Source organism: Sparus aurata, chromosome 9, assembly GCF_900880675.1.
Source record: "Sparus aurata chromosome 9, fSpaAur1.1, whole genome shotgun sequence".
NCBI lineage: Eukaryota > Metazoa > Chordata > Actinopteri > Spariformes > Sparidae > Sparus > Sparus aurata.
In genome coordinates, this window is record NC_044195.1 from 27,742,878 (window position 1) to 27,763,455 (window position 20,578).

The 20,578-nt window shown below is 39.2% G+C and overlaps 1 protein-coding gene across 1 annotated transcript; it reads left to right on the forward strand.

Moving 5' to 3' along the window:
• The first annotated feature begins 237 nt into the window (after positions 1 to 237).
• On the forward strand, positions 238 to 20,321 carry mrasa (muscle RAS oncogene homolog a). Its single transcript, XM_030428672.1, has 6 exons — positions 238 to 421; positions 11,105 to 11,361; positions 12,157 to 12,310; positions 13,556 to 13,655; positions 14,479 to 14,558; positions 15,857 to 20,321. The coding sequence occupies exons 2-6, from the start codon at positions 11,169 to 11,171 to the stop codon at positions 15,954 to 15,956; spliced, it is 627 nt and encodes a 208-aa protein (XP_030284532.1). The 5' UTR covers positions 238 to 421; positions 11,105 to 11,168; the 3' UTR covers positions 15,957 to 20,321.
• Positions 20,322 to 20,578: the final 257 nt, after the last annotated feature.

The following is a 20,578-nucleotide window of genomic DNA, read 5'->3' on the forward strand; positions in this document are numbered from 1 at the left end:
CGCTATATCAACAGAGCATGAGAACAGTCCATTCCACTAAAAAGGGGAACTCTTGTACCGCTTCGTGAGATTTCACAAATGTAACGCTAAATGTACAGTAAAAAAGCACACCAAACACGTTGATTTCGACTTGCTCTTAAAAACAGACATTATAGCACACTGAAATTCATCATTTAGTGGTTTAACGTCTTCACCAAAAAAACGGCGCTCACCCCTTTGGGGCTTTTCTATTTTTAGCATCAGCTGTTGCAATACAAAGATTAGCTACTCAACGTATTGTTTCGCAGATGTGGGGAGCTCACTCCCGTCTGAGGCGAAAGGGCGGCGGTGGTTTGAAGCCGTGAAAGAGGGAGATGAGGAGGGATATGTCGGTGGCGTGAGGGACGTTTTCTTTGTGTTCACGACCGCGGAGCTCGTATCGGTGAGTAGCTTTTATTTATTTATTTATTTCATTAATTTTTACTGTTGACAGAGAAGAGGTCGTGAATGCGGGCGTCAGTGAAGGCAACACCTAACAGCTAACGTTAACCGTTAATGTCAAAATGAACTCCTGCTCTCACTATCAACAACTTACTGTAAGCTAGCTCAACTGTCACCGGGCTGTTTTCTACTAATGGCAGCGCGTCGAGGGAAGTTAGCTCGTTTTAATTAACGACACGAACGACTGGGGCTCGTTTGCGGAAATTCATTTTTGCTGCAAACTTCAAGCGAAGGATGAAGCAACCGAAATCCGTTATTCAGGGGCGGCTACTGTCGGTTTTCCATACGGCCGCGCTCTCTTCTCTATCACACACAGACAGACAGACAGACACTCAGGCGGGCCTCGCTTGCCTCCGTGTGTCAAAAAATGTTCCGACACAAAAACACAGTGTTTTTTTGTGTGTGTGCGCCTTTTATCGTCTGTAAGAAATACAGCCCACAGCAATATTTTAGCCTAGCGCCACAGCTGTATACAGTTGAAACACACAGTGGTGGTGGTGGTAGTGGTGTCCAGCTCTGGACACAGAGAACAGAGAGATTCTTCATGAATCAAATCATAGGATGAGATCACTCAGAAGCACCAGTCAGTCTGCAGAGAGAGAAAGACACACACACACACACACACACACACACACACACACACACACACACACCTTAATCACTATTAATAGCAGAGTGAAATCACCAGATAATTTGGCAGTCTGGGGGACAGATCCCCCCTTTATCCTTCCATCTTCCATGATAACTTCATGGAAATGTCCTCTGTCAAACCCTGCTGCTACTGATGATGATGATGATGATGATGGAGTTGCATGTGAGGGTAAAATGATTCGCTGACTTTTACATGCTGTTTTGCAATTTCCCTGAAGTTAATTGTGACCTTTCGATGAGGGGAAACTACCCACTGGATGATCGGTAGATGCTGGGTTCCCCCGTCCAGGAATGTGATATTTTAAGAAATCATGTGTTTAAGGCCTTGAGTGGAAATGAAATATGAAAATGCAGTCATCATCTTCTTGTATTGGACGATATCCATAATGCGATATCACGATATTGTCCTGCCTAAATATTGCGATAGGCGATATCAAAGTCAGTTTTACCTCATGGGACCTTGTTTCAGAAAACTTTGTTTGTTAGTGAACCGAGAGAGACAAATAATTTTTTGGATCCTGTTCTCGCCACGAAGTACACATATGGTTTTGTCTATTCAAAAGATAATTTTTCAACGTGAGCAAGTCGTGTTGCATAACACAAGACTGGATGGATAAACTGGAAATGATACAGTTTGTCATAATTTAAGTAAAATACCATCTAGTTTTTTGGTGACGTTCAACAAGACCACGTCACTGACTCGACTGTTGTGTAGTCTTTATAATTGGTTATTTTACAGACTTATATGTTATTATTTTTATGACAAACTGTGAAGAACATTATATGTGTAGTTCATGTCACAATTCAAGCGGGATCAAACAATGATTTGTCTCCCCATTCGCATTCTCCAGCCAAGTGACCTGCGTGGATGATGGACAGCAAATTTGTGGTGTTGCCCCATTTAATCAACACCTGCTTTTCTCCAGGTTTGAAACCTGATATATGGTCAAATCATTGAGCTGGCATTCTTAGAAACGAAATCCTTCATGTATGTATGTTAAAGCACTGCGTGCAAGCCTAAACAAGCAATATCATCTGTGTGATATTCAATATTGAAAAAAATATACGGCAGCAAATATCACAATGTTCCATAATATTTAATATGGGCCCAAGCCATTATCTACTCCTTCCCCATTCGGATGAAAGCAGGGTGAAATTTTGTAAGTCACAAAACATTTCTGCAGCTTCACAGCAAAACAGCGTTGCAGTATTCTCCTAAACTTCTGACTAAAAAACATAAAATGGTTCCAAACAGCTCCAGTCCATAGATTCCAAATTGATTTGAAAAGGTGTTATTTACAACTTTGACGCAAGGTGCACTAACGCTTTTAGCTTACCAGCTACAGTCAAGATTTTAGCAGTGTAAATAATTAGTGTGTCAAAAATGACTTTTCAAATCAATTTGGGATCTAGGGTCTTCTGGAGACTTCGGCTTCTATGCTTTATAATGTAAAAAACCCCCAAAAAACAGCTGTTACAAAACATAAAATGGCTCCATACAGCTCACCCAGCGTAATCCAAGTCTCCGGAAGCCCCCAAGATCCCAAATGTTATTTACACCCTTTTTAAGCTAAAGTCTTCACTCTAGCCTTTAGGCTTAACGTTTCTGAAGTGGGTGCATGAGCTTGACTGCAAGCCTAGGGTTGGATAACTTCTTTTCAAATCAATTTAGGATCTTCCAGAGACATAGAATATGCCAGACAAGCTGTATGGAGCTATTTCTTGTTTTTTCCCCATTATTTTTTTCCCATCAGGTCCCCATCTACTGCAGTTGTTTAGAAATGTTTTGACTACAGACTACAGAACTTTGCCTGACTTTCCATCAGTATAAGGGTGAGAAGCTAATGAAATACATTTCTGGGTGAACTTTTCCTTTAGCTCCTCAATAAATACTAATTCCTGTTGTCAATGGCATCAATATAATGTCTTATCCAGGAAGAATTTGGATCCTTTACATAAGTAAAAATACAGATACTACACATTGTCAAAGTACTGCATTGAATGGTTGGTAAATCAAGTGCTCAGTCTCCCCTGTGACTGTTGTGTTATGTGTTATACCATTACAATATTATTACTAATGCATGAATGTAAACCAGGATTTTATTATTGCAGATAGTTGGGGTGCATTGCATTTGTTTCTTTCTCCCCGATATGACTGGAGGATGTTGTGCACCAACAACATCCTGTGTCCTGGTTGAAATTCCCGAACAGCCAGACAAAAATGTAAAATGATGAGAATGAATGAATGAAGGTCAGAGTAGGAAATGCCCCCAGCAAGTCACAGTACATTAGTGAGATGTTTGGGCCGTGTGTGAATGGCAGCCTTATCCACGGAGAATTTCTGAAAAGTATTAGGGAGAGCTGTATTGTGAAAAAGACATCGGTTTTATTTATGGCCAAATTTGTTCTCACACAACACACAGTGAGACTGGAGACTGTGTCAAGTTAGTCATTGGTGATTAGCGACAGTCATGTGATCAGCTATACAGCCCTCTGTTAGGCTACATGCACTTTGTCCTCTCAGCCAAATGTTACACAGGGTGTCAAAAATCTGGGGAACATGTGATAAGTGGAAATTGACTTTCTCACCTAATTTCCTAGCATACATTAACAGAAAACACTGCATTAAAGCAGCAACAAGGTACTTTCATTCCTGTTGATTCTGGCAGCCCCTGTGGATAAAAGTGGAATGAGCACCACCACCTCTTGTCGCAAAAATCTTGGCTAGGTGTGCAACTGTTTTGGAAGTGACTGAGTGTAAGATGCAACATATCTATTATACGATTTTTCTTTTCTTAAAGGAAAGATTCACCAATAAGTGTCAATTTAGTCCTTATCTACCCCCTGCCATACCGATGGAAAAGCAGGTGAAGTTTAGTAGTCCACTAAACATTCCTGGAACAGTATTGTAGTGTTCTCCTAAACAACTGAATTAGATTGGGACTTGCTTTATAATGTTTTTAAAACACCTGGAAAAAACATAAAATGGCTCTGTACAGCTTGCCCTGTGTAATCCAAGTCTTCCATAGATAGAAATCCTGAATGAATTTGAAAAGACTATGTTTGAATCAAGCTTATGCACCCACTTCAGACACACTGCATGATCAGGCTTAAGCTCTGCAGCTGAAGTGAAGATTTAATCTTAAAAAATGTTGTAAATAATGTTTTTTAAAGTCAATCACAGCTTCTAGAGACAGCTTCAGTGGATTACACTGGATGAGCTGTCTGGAGCCATTATATGTTTTTTAAATTGTTTTTTTTTTACACTTTAAAAGCCACCATCCACTTCAGTTGTTTGTGAGAATGCTGCAACACTGTAAAATTGAAGCTCCAGAAAGGTTTTATGGACTACAAAACCTCATTCAACTTTCATGGGGGGTGAAAAGATAATGACTGAAGTTGTATTTTTGGGTGAACTTTTTATTTAAGAGCTCTGTGTGCACCAGATTTTAGCTTACACTAACAGCTGAAGATTTGATGCTGGTAAAGAAATGCTCTGGTCCTTTTGTAATTGCTGCAGCCCTCGGACAAGCTGGCCCTTAAGTAAAATATTGCTTTCACTTCAGCTGTCTTGGTGACAAGAACCAGCACCCTGCTTCTCCAAGGCTGAATGTCCAGTTCCTCTAAAAAGTCAGCGCTTCAATACTTGGGAAGACAAATATTCTGGTCAGCCAGGGCACAATCCATTTCTGAAATGGTTTTCATGGGGTAAAATAGGTAAAATGAATAATCAGATCAGCGAACAATTCAAGAAAATAAGGTAGAGTTTGTAACTCTAGTCGAATTCAGTAACTTTAGAGCTTTTTTGAACTCTGTGAACTATGTTTTAACACCTCCTTTGAATGATCGATGAGTGTTGATGTCAACGCAGTACAGTACAGGCTGGGGTGTGCGCACCACTGTGTTCCTCTTTATTCCTGTTATGTGAGATATGTTGCTGCTTTGTTCCCATGTGAAGAGGGAAGTCTCTTCATCCTTTCCCAAGGCAGCAGCTAAACACTTCTCAAGAACCTAGAGAGGCTTTGCGGAGCCATGGTGAAGACAAATATGAAGTCCAGAACACACCATGAAGCATTGCGGATTGAATGGCTGAATGAGTAAGACAAAAGTTATGTTGCAGTTTAATGTTATTGACACCCAATTGAGGGTTCGCAGTGAGTCTTATTTATAATTCCGTTTTTTATGTAGGCCTATTTGATAAAAACCCTGGGACTTCCCTTAACCTTAATTATGTAAGAATTGGAGTGTACACACACATCCAAGCCAAAAACGGAAAGGGGTGAGTCAAAAATTAGGAAAACATGAAACAAAAACACTGCAGGGATCCAAATTATTTAAAACACCAGAGTAGTGACATTTTGAGCAAACCTGCTCTTCATCAGACAAAAGTGACACTGCACCATCTTATGTACACGAGAGAGCAGTCATGTAAACAGTCTCTGATTAGTTGAAATTATAACAATATGCATACATACAGTCAAATGATATTGCACATAGTCCCTGATAGATGTAGCACCTGTTGTACAATTGTTAGGTGACATTAAAAAAGTATTCCCTGCTCAAACAAGGCTATGTCATAGACAGAAGACACTACATTGGTGTCTAAAAAACATCCCCACACACAAGAAAAAATGGCAATAATACAGTAAAAATACACGACTATACAAAAACAATAGAGGGAAGATGCTCAATAGGGGTCCATACCAATAATAATAACAACAGTAATGATAATAATAACATGAGACAGATGTTTTCAAATGTATTTAGAAGGTGTTAGTGCTAAAGATGATTTGGTGTGGAGAGGATTCAAACTAATGTAGAGCCTAAGTGTCGTACACTATACAATAAGTATGTCCTTTGCAGGCCTGGTTGGCCCTCTGTGAAGCCATACACCCAGCCACATCGGTCAGACAACTAGCTTTGGTTGGACACTTAGTAAAGTTTCCTCTACACAGATTCCACTCCCAAAGGAATTTGGTTTAAACTGGTGTTTGTGGATTATTTTAGTCTCACAGGATGGTGAGTGTTGTTTTAGAGAACTGTGCACTCCACCCTCACAGAGGGAAATGCTGACACACCTTACAAGGTTGTGACCTGACTTGGCTTCATCTAACCAAGCATGACTGGTTTGAAAACCACTACTGGTGGCAGGTAGTGTGGTTTTCATGGTGCTTTTCAAGCTGTTCTGTCTTTGTTTTCCTGAACAGCACTGAAAGTCTGCCTAAGGCAGTGGCTTGTGAAATGGTGTAGTGGCAGGGACGTTTACTTTGTGACTTCATGACAGCCAGCCAGCCAACTGACTGACTGAAGAGGCTTTTGAACATCAGGAATTTGGCTCTGAAATTCTTTGCCCGACCTGGCTGGCTGATTGGCTGGTTGGTCTTTGAAAAGGAAGGAAACATCTTCCTTCCCTCCATTGTGCTGGGCAGGAAAGGATGGACTGTAGCCAGCTGACAGCTGTTTCCTGGTGGATGAAGGAGGAATGGGTGCGTGGGTGGGTGCGTGGTGAGGGTGTTGTGCTAGTAGTGAGTGAATGTGTTTTTTTGTCTGCTTTTTTCTGTATGCTACAGTTTAGTCAGGACTACAGTAGAAATCTTAAGGTTTCACAATAAGACAGAGTGGGTTATTTTTATATCAGGTTGGTTTCATTTCTAACACGTATCAGTTTTTTTTTATGCTTTAACCCATTCTACTATATACTGCAAATCATACTTATAGTGATTACAGGGCTATATGTTAGGGGTGGGAAAAATAATCAATTCTTAGATGAATTGCGATTCGGACGTGGATGATTCTGAATTGATTCACAAATGTCAAAAATCGATTTTCTACATGTTAATTGACAACGTAATGTTGACGGAACGCAAGAGGCGGAAATCAGAAGTGCAAAAGTGCAGCGCCCGGACAGTTGACGGCGTGCACACAACAAAAAACATGGGATGTGTCGTAAATGTCTGTACTCACAAACAACTCATGGGTGGAACATCTGAGGCATTTGTTCACGCCGAGCGGCTTGAGAGCAGCGTGGAGACTGCTGTTGGCTGTTAGCTGTTGGCTGATAGCTGTTAGCTGTTAGCTGTGGCGTTGAGTGCGCAGCGTCCAGGTTAACTTGCGACACCTGTAACTAACCATCGGGTATTTCTGTCATTCCGCCGTGCGTTCAAATGGTTACTTAAAGCCATCGTTCCCAGCCGCATACATCGTTATTAAGCTGAATCCAAGTCGATGTGAAAACTGTACACTGTCAAACAGCCCACATAGTATGTTGAAATCCAGCCCGAACTCAGCGTGAGGTCAGTCAGCTGTGGCAAAGTGTGAGACGTCCAGATCAACCTGTGATACAAACACCTGTATCGACTTTTCTTTTCCTTTTGGTTCTTTGCAAAGCTGTAGGTTTGCTAGCAAATGTAACCTTCCAGTTGACTTGCCACATTTCTTTCATTTGTTTTATTAATTAAATATATTGGAAGTAAAATAAGTATGGATCATTACAAGTACTTTGCTTTGAAAGTACCAAGTAGTCACACAGTTAGAAAAAAGTAGGAAGTGATTAGCAAACTCAGATTTTATTTATTTATTTATTTTTTAAATCGTGCATGGAAATATACATAAATACTTGCTGCATCGAGATGCATCGAGAATCGATTTAGAATCGAATCGTTGACCTCTGAATCGGAATCGAATAATGAGGTGCCAAGAGATTCCCACCCCTACTATATGTCCTTAAAATAATGTCACAATATGTCTTAGACTTCTCAAAAGGAATTCATAAACATCAGTATTTTTGATTAAATACTTGAATACTGATATTGGACAATAGCGTTTCAAGGTATGACTTTAACAAAATATTAACACAATGAAAATTTAGATCAATGATCATCAGTAATGTGGATATTATGACCAAGTGGGTTAAGGCAAGTATTAGAACAAGCAGAACATTCTGCCGAGTTCAGAAAACGACAACGCTTTACTGTAATGCAGCTCTAAAGCCAGGAAAAGACAACACTTATGCCATAACACAATATAACATTATCCAAAAACTAAAATGTTATATAGTCTTATATCACTTGAATAATATATTATTATTATATATATAGTCCTACATAACATGACTCCCAAAATGTTTTTAAAGCAAACCATACATTCAATGATTTCTACCTTCCAGGAAACAATTATTTTAATTTTAGATCGTTTCAAATTTAAACAAATAGGCTATATTTCCAGAAAATTTTTCTTAGTTAATAAAACATTAGGAATTAAAATCAAAACAATATGTAATACTCATAGCGAACATTTGGCACTTTTCTGTCCTATGTAAGTATTTAAAAAGGTACAGGGCTTTTCTTGTAAACAAACCAAGTCACGTTTACATTCAGTACGTTTTTAAGGTTCATTACGTCATTACTACATTTCTTTGTGTGTTACCGCCGGCTACTGTCAATTAGTGGACTAGTAAATCTACCAGTGAGAATGCGTGTCGCTTATGTTGGGAACCCAAATAGTGGATTTACTCATAACAACATTGTTCAAAAGCACTACTAATGGTAAAAAACTCTACCTTTAAGTGAGCTTGATCAGCACAGGTAGTGTAAGGTGGTGTCACAATGGTTATTTGAGTTTCAGGACTGATTGTACCAAGTTAAAGCGATTTCATTTCATTGTTGGATGGTTGCAGTTGATAACTGAAAGATAAAATCAAGCAGTAGTATGTAGTATGAACTTTCAATAACATGTAAAAGGATAAAAAAAAAAAAAAAATGTAAAAAATTGGCTAAAAGTGGTGTCTGTTGCCTCGACTCAACACCGTCATGTATGCTTGTATCAACTTTGTCCTCATGTGCCCTTGCTTCCTCTCCCTCACTCTTCTGTTTCCGATTCCTCTCACCCTCAACTCTTTTACTTCCCTCTCATGTCTTGTTTTTTTTCTGCTGCTTGTGGTGATAGCTTTTTGCCAGAACAGCATTAGATAGCGTGGCACGTGTTAAAGCTCCTGCCTTAGTGATTTAAAGATAAAGTATGACTGTATTCATTATAAAAGGTTGAATCTATAAAAAAAAAAAAAAAAACAACACATGATTTTGTTAAGCACGTTCCCCTGAGGTGTGAAAATCCTTGGATCATTTGCAAAAGTTTTTTATTGAGCCTCTAATGTACTGACTGATGTGGAAAAATAAAATACTCTGTTAAACCTCTCATATTTTTGCAAGATAGATGTTTATTTTTGTTTTAAAAAAGCCATAATTACAAAGTGCATGTGTGTTGAAACCATCACATTTCTCTGCTGCCTCTGTGGTTCCAGCGGGCTACTGAAAGTAGACGTTGTTAGCCTGGTTTCTGCCACTAGGCCAAACCAAGGCTTGCTTTAGCCACTTTTCCATATAGTTGTTGTATCCATGCTGTGCTTGAGCCAATGATGTGGATCAGTAAAAGTGGTTTTCTTTGCACTAAGTCGTGTTGCCAATCCAGCCAGGTCTATTGTGGCTGCTGCTGCTGCTGCGTTTACTTTGCTTGCTTATATTCAAATCACGCCAGCTTAAAGGAAAATATGAGCATGCTGTTTGATATTGGTAGAAAAAGTCTCACCACAAGAGCAGCAACATTGTAATCTTGATGACAACCAGCTGCATTTCCTGTAGCTGCTTCATTATACATTTATTGTGGTTTTCCAGTGGAAAGCTTAATATATATTTACTTGTCATTTTATAACACAGGGTTGCACAATGAAATGAGAGTATTAGCCTCTTTGTGCTACCATAACATGTATGTTGCTAAATGATGTAGGATAATGTATTTCATCCAAGTGTGCAAGATGTTCTCTGGGAAAACCTGGCCACCAAAATACCTAAGTTTACATAATTCATTGTGCAATACTGTATTGTATAATGACAAATACATTTAAAATTATATCTGAACTTTGAACTTCTAACATGCCTCAGGCACACTGGGCAGGGTGCAGCAGACTGTGATCTGTGCTGCCTCACATGGTTCACAAAAATAGAGCCTTATATGTTACACTAAATCTACTGAAGTGCTAAAAGCTGCACACAGCAAGCCCTTTGAAAATGATGCTTTCTTTTTAGCTGCCTGCAAGCCTGCACACTAATCAGTTTAGTGCATAAGCACTACCTACCTAAGCAGGACCATAACATTGTAGGTCAGTGTGGTTAACCCCTGCTTTGAAGCCACAGTAGAAATACATATGAACACAGCTTGGCACATTGGGGTTAGGCTAAGAAAAGGACAGCACCAGCATCATATCAACCAGAAAAAAATCTATGACTATGACTCACGTCTCAGGCTTTGACCAGACAGTTTTTTATTTTTTTATTTTATATGAACAATCAATTAAATGTTTTTAAATAAAACCTTCATAGCGGCTTAGTCCGGTCACCCCTCATAATGTGCAGGCTGACGTCTGCAACATTATTGATCATATAAGCAAAACCAGTAATTTAATCAGAAAGTCAGGGACCCTTTGGGTGTTCTGGGTGTACTTTATGTTAATACTTGCCATGTCACAGAGCTCCTCAGGGTTCATTTGTTTGATTTCTGCCCACCTTGCATAAATAAAGTCGATACAGTCGCCCCCATAAGATGCAGTTCCTGTAATGGCTACCACTTATTACGTTTAAGGGACAGGAAAAAACATCAGCTCCTCTTGTTAAAAAGTAAATTGTTCCACTTTGTCACCCATTATCAAGTCCTGTACATCTGTCATTCAGCTTGTTGTCTTTCTCTGTTAGGTAGAATCAGATTTATTTTTACCCAGCTATGACATTTATTTTATAGGTGCACTGCTGATTGCTCTATTTTTGCCTCTCTGAACCTATCTTTTTCCATCTTTCTGCTTTGATCCACAGCTCAAAGCTGTGGACTGTGATCTCCATGGTGATATAAAAGTAGCTCTCCCCATCTGTCTGTTGTTCCCTCCCCTCTCTGTTGTTAACCCCTTTCTATTCTCTTTCTCAACCAGGTGTGTCTCATCAGCCACCTACTAGCCTAGCCTTCCCACCTTTACCACCAGTGTCGAGGTAGCGATGGCGACCAGCGCTGTGCCAAGCGACAACCTGCCAACGTACAAGCTGGTGGTGGTGGGGGATGGTGGCGTTGGGAAGAGTGCCCTCACCATCCAGTTTTTCCAGAAGATCTTCGTGCCAGACTACGATCCCACGATAGAGGACTCGTATCTTAAACACACAGAGATAGATGGACAGTGGGCAATACTGGATGGTGAGTAGAAATGTTAAACTACGTCTCCGTTTTCTTTTTAATGTATTTTTCCTTATTCACTTCAGTTAAACATGCTCATCATGGTCCAATGAGTGTACAACACTTGTTATTGTTATTAAAAATATTTTTAAGCTTTAACTACATTCCTGTCGTTGCCATTTACCCTACACTGAGCTGACTGCAGAAATAGCAAGGCACTGCTAGGGTTGTTGCATGGGGGAGAAATTATGCATCATTACATGATTTTATCCTTCCCTCAATAAAATATTAAAGTTATGTTGGAAACATATCAAGCTCTGGAAAAAATAAGAAACCACTTAAAAATCAATTTTACAGTTACAGTGGGAATGCATTTTTGTGTGATCTTTTGATATTCCCTTACAACTAATGAACACTGCCAAGGTTTGGAAATTCTTCTGTCACAGTTGTTATGTAAGGGTCACCCTGGGGGGGGGACTATCCGGGAAAGATCATTGGATCACAGGATCACTAGAATCCACAAGTTTCTTTTTCTTTGGATTATGAAAATCCCAAGAAATTGAAACGGGTCACAATAACAATCTCATTGCATAATGAAAACTGGTTCAGTTTATATTCTTTAGTAATGAATATAACAATGCTTTTGGTATGGAGGGATTCACATTGGAAACAATTCTTTATTGTGTATAGAGTCTTTATTGCAGATGTCACAGGTCTTTGCACTCTTGATAAGTACCATATGAATTGTTAAGTTAGTGAGTAAATGCGAGACCTGTCCATGTAAAGTGATTTGTGCTTGTTTCTCCATCTTCACAGTGCTGGACACAGCCGGTCAGGAGGAATTCAGTGCGATGAGGGAGCAGTATATGAGGACAGGAGATGGCTTCCTCATCGTCTTCTCTGTGACGGACAAGGCCAGCTTTGAACACGTGGACCGATTCCATCAACTCATACTACGGGTCAAAGACAGGTAGGTTACGACAACTCAAAGACCACAATATGTGGTAATGTCGGAATGATTAGGACATTTTTATATTGATGTTACGATTTTATGCGAGCCAAACATTCACACTGTCCTGAAAATTAAATCACAGATTAGCAGGTCAATCTTCCTAGATTGTCTAAGAGACAACGAACTCATCATGACTCCTTAGAGAAACAGGATGTGTGAAACAGGCACACACACTAAACCCACAGCTGGTTATTTGTCTACATGTGAGAATGTGACAAATGAGTCAAATCTGTCAAACAAGTTGGTTTAAAAAATATTTTTTTAACGGTAATTAGGGCAACTAATAAAAAAAAAGGATCCACATTGAATTTTCGTACATAAATCACATTCATTCAACTTTGCTTCACACCATATTTTTTCCTGGTCATCTTCACCCCCATGCAGTGGCTCTATGCCTCGCAGGGTACTTGGCACAGGGTGTCAAGTATGCTTTAATATCTGCGTAGCATCCACTTTCTGTTTAAGATACACAATTTTTTGTCATTATATCCATTAGTAATGATATCATTTTAGTCAACAAAGTAATTGCTTTGATTTAGGAACTAGCAAGTGGAAATCTGTTTGTGCACAGCTATGGTTAATATAGTAGGTCAAAGTTACTGAACTTTAAGCCAAAGTTTCCGAAAGAGGAAGCAGCTTAGTCAAATGTAATGTAATGCTGCACAAGTTAAATCTAAAATGTTACAACCATTATGGCCAGCGCACCAACCCCCCTAAAAAGACCCATGACATAAAGACTGTTAAGGATGTCGCTTCTCTCCTCAAGCTGCAGACCAGTTGGGCCAAACATCAGATTTGTTTTCAAAATTCTAATCAGTTGTTTTGTGAAAGTCTGTTGTGAGAGAAAATGGTGCATCTGCACTCTGACTGTGACTGACAGTAGCCAATAAAACTGAGCTTGAGATGCAACAAAAATAGAAACTGGAACTGAGCAAGTTGCTGTCTGTCCATATTTAGTGGTGCTTCACTGTAGCTCATTTTTCTGCAAGATTTGAGTGTTGCAGAAATCTGACACCTCCCAGACGATTTGTGAAGCATGTGGTGCTCTTTCTAATCCAAATGTAAACCTGTCAGGCCTTTAAAATAGACCCTAGAACCTGAGACACTTAGAAACACTCTGAAACTGCTTTGAAAATCAATTACTCGGTTATACTGGAATGGCTGAGATTGTGTATGTGTGTTTATGTGTCCTTTTCCTCTCAGGGAGGCCTTCCCCATGGTGTTGGTGGCAAACAAAGTGGATTTGGTCCATCTGAGAAAGGTCACCTCTGATCAGGGCCAAGAGATGGCTGCAAAACATAGTGTAAGTCGTGAACCTTTCCATAGACATCGTGGTGGGTGTCTTGATTTCACATCTTTTACAGAGTTTCCAAATTTGTGATCATGGAGGAAGTCAGAGACAACAAATAATCTCAAGTGGGTGTTTTGAGACTTACAGTCTCTGGAGGTTGTTTTAAAAAAGCTCTGTTGCAGAAGGCTGATTGAGTCTGGACAAATGGCTGAAACTGTGAGAATAAGATGTGTTGACAAATTTAACCAGCTTAATATTTAACTAGTCTCAGCGAACAAAGCATGACCGTTAAAGGTCCAGTGTGTAGAAACGATTGGCACCTAGTGGGGTGGTTGCAGACTGCAACCAACTGAACACTCACAAACGTAAATCAACATGAAATTTACCCTCTCTAGAGACAGAGTTTGGTTTGTCTCCTTTGGGCTACTGTAGAAACATGGCGATGCAACATGGTGGAGTCAGTGGAAATGGACCCTCTGTAGATGTAAAATGCTTATTCTAAGGTAACAAAAACACACCAAATTCTTAATTTCCGGCGATTAAAAACAAACAAATAACATGAATATTCTATTCCATTTCTGCACACACTGGACCTTTAAAACAGGCAGAAGCAGATCAACTTGGCTGTCGAATGAAGCTTGAAAGCTGAGCTGAGAGAACTACTGAAAATGTTTTCCTTAAATGTGTGTTGGATTAAGCAGAGTATCTATGATTGTTTCACTATAGTTGTGTGTTTTCTTACAAAAAACTGTGTATATTGTAAGTTTATTGTATTCAGTAATATATTCACCTCTTATATTAGTTATGCTTTGATTTGAAATGTTTGTGTCTTCAGATAACTTATATTGAAACCAGTGCCAAGGATCCTCCAATGAATGTGGACAAAGCCTTTCATGAGCTGGTTCGTGTTATAAGGTAACTCTTTTTTTTCATGAGATAAAGACTGTGACATTAAGTCACAGTGAGTGACTGTGTGCTTGAAATATAAAGTTATGATTGTTCACAAACTAAAATACAGACATTACATCAATAAAACTGTCTCAGCTTGGAGCGTATCACCCTTTACTCCGTTTTTTATGTGTGTATTTAACTTCTTTAGAGGTTACGGGCACGTAGACAGTGTTACGCTGGTATGTGAAGGCAGTGAAAGTGTTTTTGGTAAGAGTGGAAAAGCAAAGAAATAATCCCAGAGCTATTTCCTGTCTTGACAGACGTGTAATTTCAGAAGACTTTGGTTTCTGTCCATGTTTTGCATGTGGTCATATCCTGTTTTAAGTCCTTCTCTCGCTGAAAGGACCAATAAGCAACAAGTAGGCGTGTCACATTGTTATAAAATCCACAGCTGTATTTACCTCTGTGTTTGCAAAAAAGTAAAAAAAACAAAAATCTAGATACAGAGAATTCTCATGGTCCTCATGCCAAGTCTGTAACTGACTCATGAGGAAAATCTTCTCTTTTTTTCGTGACTGAGGAGAAGTGATCCATGAATCAACAGTGCCCTCTTGTGGTCAGACAGTAAAAAGTGCTTTTCTTTGGTGACTGATGCATCAGCAGTTCAGGCAGAAACTGTCAATCCTCTTTGTGCTTGTGTAAGTTTCCACATATTATTGTTCGGCTTAAAGCTTAGTGTGACTCACTTGTATTCTGTCGTTGTAATTATGATCTACAAGAGCTGCTGGTGCATTATTCACAAATGCTGCCAAAAATATGTAGAGCTGCAATGACAGAAAAACAATTGATTTTGATAATGGATCAATCAATCAATTGTAGTAATTTTCAAGCAAAAATGGCAGACAGTTATGTTTTCATCCTGTCAAATATGGAGATTTTTCTGCTTTTCTGTTGTATATCACATTAAACTGAACATCTTTGAGTTTGGCACTGACAGAACAAGACATTATCTTTGATTTTAAGAAACTGGGATGGAAATGTTTCACTATTTTGTGGCCTCTAGTAGATGAATAAAAACACAATGTTTTGTTTTTGTTTTGTGAAGATGAAAGCACAAAAGGAAGGCATGGGTGTCTCCCTAGAATGTTAAATTAATACTTGAGCAATAAGTTTGAGTTACAGTTGTGGATAAAAATGGTTTATAAAACATCATGAGAAGAAAATATTAACACGACAAGATTATTGTAATGTAAGGTGTCAGAAAAGTGATCCTACGCTAGACTAGATTTTGTAAAACTGTTTCTCCTTCTCCTCCCACACAGACAACAAGTCCCTGAGCGAAATCAGAAGAAGAAAAAGAAGATGAAATGGAGAGCAGAACGTTCCACAGGCTCCCACAGGTTCCACTGTGCCATATTGTGACCTCCCTCGTCCTGTTTATCATTCGTAACGTACACAAATCCACACGCACACCCACATACCTTTGGGTATCCCCGAAGGAACTCCCAGCAGTGGTGAACCACTGGAGCACAAAAGTGAGGGGTGGAGGGGGGTCGACGAATGGCTGGATGGATCTGGAGGGACAGAAGTGATTCTGAAATGTTGAACTGATGTCCCCTCAACCCTTCACAATGCCTTGGAACGAGTGCTATGCCATCTCTCCTCAATTTATGGTCCCTTTCAAAAGGTCTATAGATTCCTCCAATCTGTATTCAACGCAGAACTACAGTGTCGCTGAACTGTTTCTCAATCAAGTGTTAGTTTTGAATTTAATATCAAATGTGGCACAAGATGACAGACTCATTGGGTGAAAGCAAAGAGAGCAGACTCACCCCGATCGTTGGAACGGGATGAAAAAGGAGAAGGCCCGTGTTCTCTTAACTCCAACAACCTGCTGGTCATCACCTTTCTGTCATCACACTCCTACAATTTCTGGAAGAAAAGCACCTAATATGCTATTTGAGTTCTCTCTTCGTAGAGTGGACATCATAAGGGCCTGATGGATGGATATGAGAGCGGTGGCGGTGATATTTTGGTAGTGAAAATAGATGTTGTGTGGTGTTGTCTGGGAGTATTGGCGTGCACCTCGTGGTCATGTGATGCTCTAGTTTTGAAATGTCAGTTCAGAGAGGATGGAAGGACGTGTTAAAGAGAGCGAAAGAAATGTGACATGATGCTGAGAAAAGGTGAATGATCTGGTCATATCATTGTTTAAATATTGTGATTGTGAAGGAAAGTAAGATTGGTCAGTGTGTGTTTTTACACTTTGATATGAACAGAACAGGGTTTACATCAACACTGACGTGTCAGCGGCCATTTTTACGGATTATTTTCCCGCCAAAAGTATATCAGAGCCACTTCATATCATGTATTTCAAAAGAATTATGGTAAATCTAGGTTGCCTCATCAGTCCAGATGAGGGCAGCCTTCATCAGTACTGTATCAACAATAGCCCTGATATATTTTGTCTTCGTAGTCTTACAAATTCACGTTACTTTCCATGTTTTGTTTTGTTTTTGTATCTAAAAAAAATATAGAAAATAAAACTTATATTTGTGATATAACAAGATCTAATTCTAGGTGGCGATGTAAACAAATTCAATGCTGTTTTACAAAAACATCTGTAGGAAATTCTTAATCGATAAGGGATAGTGAGAGCTTCACGTTTCCGATGTGAAACAGGCTGGAGAAGCTGATTTGCACTGGCCACTAACCAAAATAATGTGATGTCACTTTATTTCAATCTTGGGGCTTTTCAGAAGGAATTCAGGAGAATGTTACGAGAAAGAAGAAGAATCATGCTCGATGAAGAACGGACTCTCCTTAAGTTCGGGGAGTTAGAGAGCCTGTCCGAAGCGGGCGGCATGAAGCCATGTTAACCTAGCTACAGACTAGATGTAGGAGAGCCACACACTCGGAGCAGCAAGACATTCTGCGTATTCATGTTCGTAGCTGTGAGGTGGATAGGAATGTACAATTTAATAACCTACGAAATGGCTTGTACTGTTAACGCACTAAAGTTTCAGTGGACAACTATTTTTTTTTTTTCTTTGTCTGGATGAATATACCGTCTCTTGAAGGAATACATTTTTGCACTTTTAATACAATTTCTGACTTTCCTATTGGCATGTTGTTTTCTGTTCAAATCTGTAAGTGAAATGAAAGGCACAGTAAAAAAAAAACAACAAAAAAAACTATTTGAATGTAAAATGAATAACAAAACAAGCAAATAGGCGATTAGTGTTGTAGCCCTGTGTGCCTGTGTATGCCTGTTGCCTCGGCGATGATTGTAACAGCGATTGAATAAGCTGGGGTTTAATCATTCGAGAGGTGTTGAAAGAAAAGTTCTGTGTTTTACTCAGTTTTGATTGAATGGCATAACAAAAATTCACCTCAGCATGAAAGTGGAAAATCAACCTCAGCAAAAGAAGGAATACAGTATTAATCCACATCTACTGGTAAAGGGACTTCGCAGAGAGAGAAAACATTCAAGTACTGATCATTGAGCAGTGAAGCAACAGACTCTGGATCTTTGGGGAGCTAAAAAAGAAAAAAGAAAAAAATACTGAATGTGTTTGATGAAAATGTTGCATCATGTATGTTTGATACCATTTTGTATTATTGATATGAATTATTGATATGATTCTTGCAAAGTGTTTTTTAAACAACTGAATAATTTATTACTGTCTATGTTACCTCAGCGTGTCCCAGACCTGGACAAAAAGCTAAACTCCCCTTCTCCTTTTTTTTTTTTTTGTCTTTGGGACTCTCAGTGGTTCAGAGGCCTTTTGCCTTTGAGACCCAATATGAAGAGACTCAAATGTGTCGTGGACCGAGATGAAGGAACAGAATTTGGTCCTGAACTAAAAAAAAAAAAGAGCTTAAGGACCTCTGCTTTACTGGAGCTCATGTGGATGACCTCACAAGTGAAAATGTAATAACACAAGGGCCACAACAAGGAGCGTTTGTTGTCCAATTTTTAATATGTTTGTTTGTTCAATGTGAAATTTCTTAAAGGAATAGTTTGACACTTTGGAAAATGCACTTATTCACAGCAGCAGGCTTTGTCTTTGCTTAGGTTTTAGACTTCCAACAATTAGTCCATCAAATAAATATTAACTGCCAACTATTTTGGTAATCAGTTAATTCCTAAAGTAATTTTTCGTGCACATAAATGCTGTTTTCAGCTTCTCAAATATGGAGATTTTCTTTGTTTTATATCATATTAAACTGAATATCTTTGGGTTTTGGATCACCCTAGACTTTGACTTTCACATTTCATAGCAAAATAAACAATGGAAAATAATTGTATGTTGCAGCCCAACCTAGTTTAGTTTAAAAGAATGAAAAGCAGCTTGCCTGGCTCTGTCAGGAGGTAACAAAATCAGCCAACCAGCACCTCTAAAGCGCACTTATTGAGTATGTTATGTTTAGTCTGTTCAGTGTGTATGAGTTGTGGTTTCACATGGGTTTATGTGCTGGATTATTTTGTACCTTTTGACCGGGCCCAGATATCTGTTTCCCATCTTTATTTCTTAACTACCTTCATATTTATGTTGCATTCCAGAATCCAGTCATCTTCAGAGGCCATAATTTCCCAAACTCCAAGCGTACCAGGTGCCAAAATAATAATAATAAAAAAAAGGTCTTTATGCTAAGCTAAGCTAACTGGGATTTTGTCTAGGCGCATATTTATGATGCAACCAAGCTACCTTCAGAAGTCGTAATTCCTCAGTTGACTTCAGACGTCCAAGTGTACCAGGTGCACGCAAAAAAGTAAACAAAAAAGTCTTTATGCTAAGCTAAGCTAACTGGCATGCTGTCTAGCTTCGTTTTTATGTTGTGTTCCAATTAATGTCAGAGGTCGTACTTTCCCAGTTGAAAGTTCTAACCTCTTCCTTCCAAAAGTACCAGGATCCTTTTTATGCTTAGCTAAGCTAGCTGGCATGCTAGCTAGCTCCATATTTATGTTGCATTCCAGAATCCAGTCAACTTAAGGAGGTCATAATTTCCAACTTCCAACCACCAAGCTTTCCAGATGCACAAATGTAAATGTAAACAAAAGAACATTGCTGTCCGTGACAAACTGATGTTTAGCTAGTAACTGGAACACAACAGTAGCACAAATAAAACAAGAGTGGTATCAATCTTCTCAACTATTTGTCAATAAAGTGAATAAGCGCATTTCCAAAAATGTTGCACAGTTCCTTTAAGCAGAACGAGCTCATGTACCAGTCTGGTGTCTTCTAGTTGACTATTTAACTTTTGGGTTTGAGGTCCAAAATCAGTTTGAAACGAGAAAGTTACCTTTTTCTCAAATGAATCGTTGTGGCTGGTACAAAGAAACCTGCTGATTTGTTGTGCCGTCTTCACATTTCAGGTAGACCAAACACAAATGCTGAAAGTGAATGAAACGTACCAGTTGTGTGACCCTGGAGTATATGTGAGCTAAAGCGAGCACTTTTGTTTCTATGAATTGGGAGAGGTAGCATTCTTTTTTCAAAAAAACAGACACCAAGTATTGTTGAAGTTATGCAAATTTGATTTGAGTTGTGTATGTCCTAAAACTTTGTCAGTATGTAAAGGGCCGCGTAAACTTTTAAGTTTGGAATACAAAAAAAACTAATTTTGGATTTGTGTATTGTGTGTTTTTGGACAGGTCTGTTGTGTTCTAACTGGCTGTGTCAGACTGAGGAGCTAGACGAGGCACAAACAAACTGTGGCCTTTTTATCTAGCCTCAGGGGTCGATTATATTTCAATAAAGAAATACAAGTATTGTGACTTTACATGATTGACTGCCTTGTTTCGATTTTGTTGGATGGTAGCCGGGTGGAGTCGTGGTATTAACATGCAAAGTGGCACACTAACTCACCGCTGAACGGCCCGCGATCAGAGCCGTGTACAGCCGCCGCGGTGATCACGGCTACACGTGTTTGGAGAGTCAGCGTGCTTGTTCAGCAGAAGCTCGCCTCATTAATCTTCAGAGCTGTCGAGGTCCATTGAGTTCAACACCGAGAGTGCTGAAAGCTCCATTTTGCCTCAT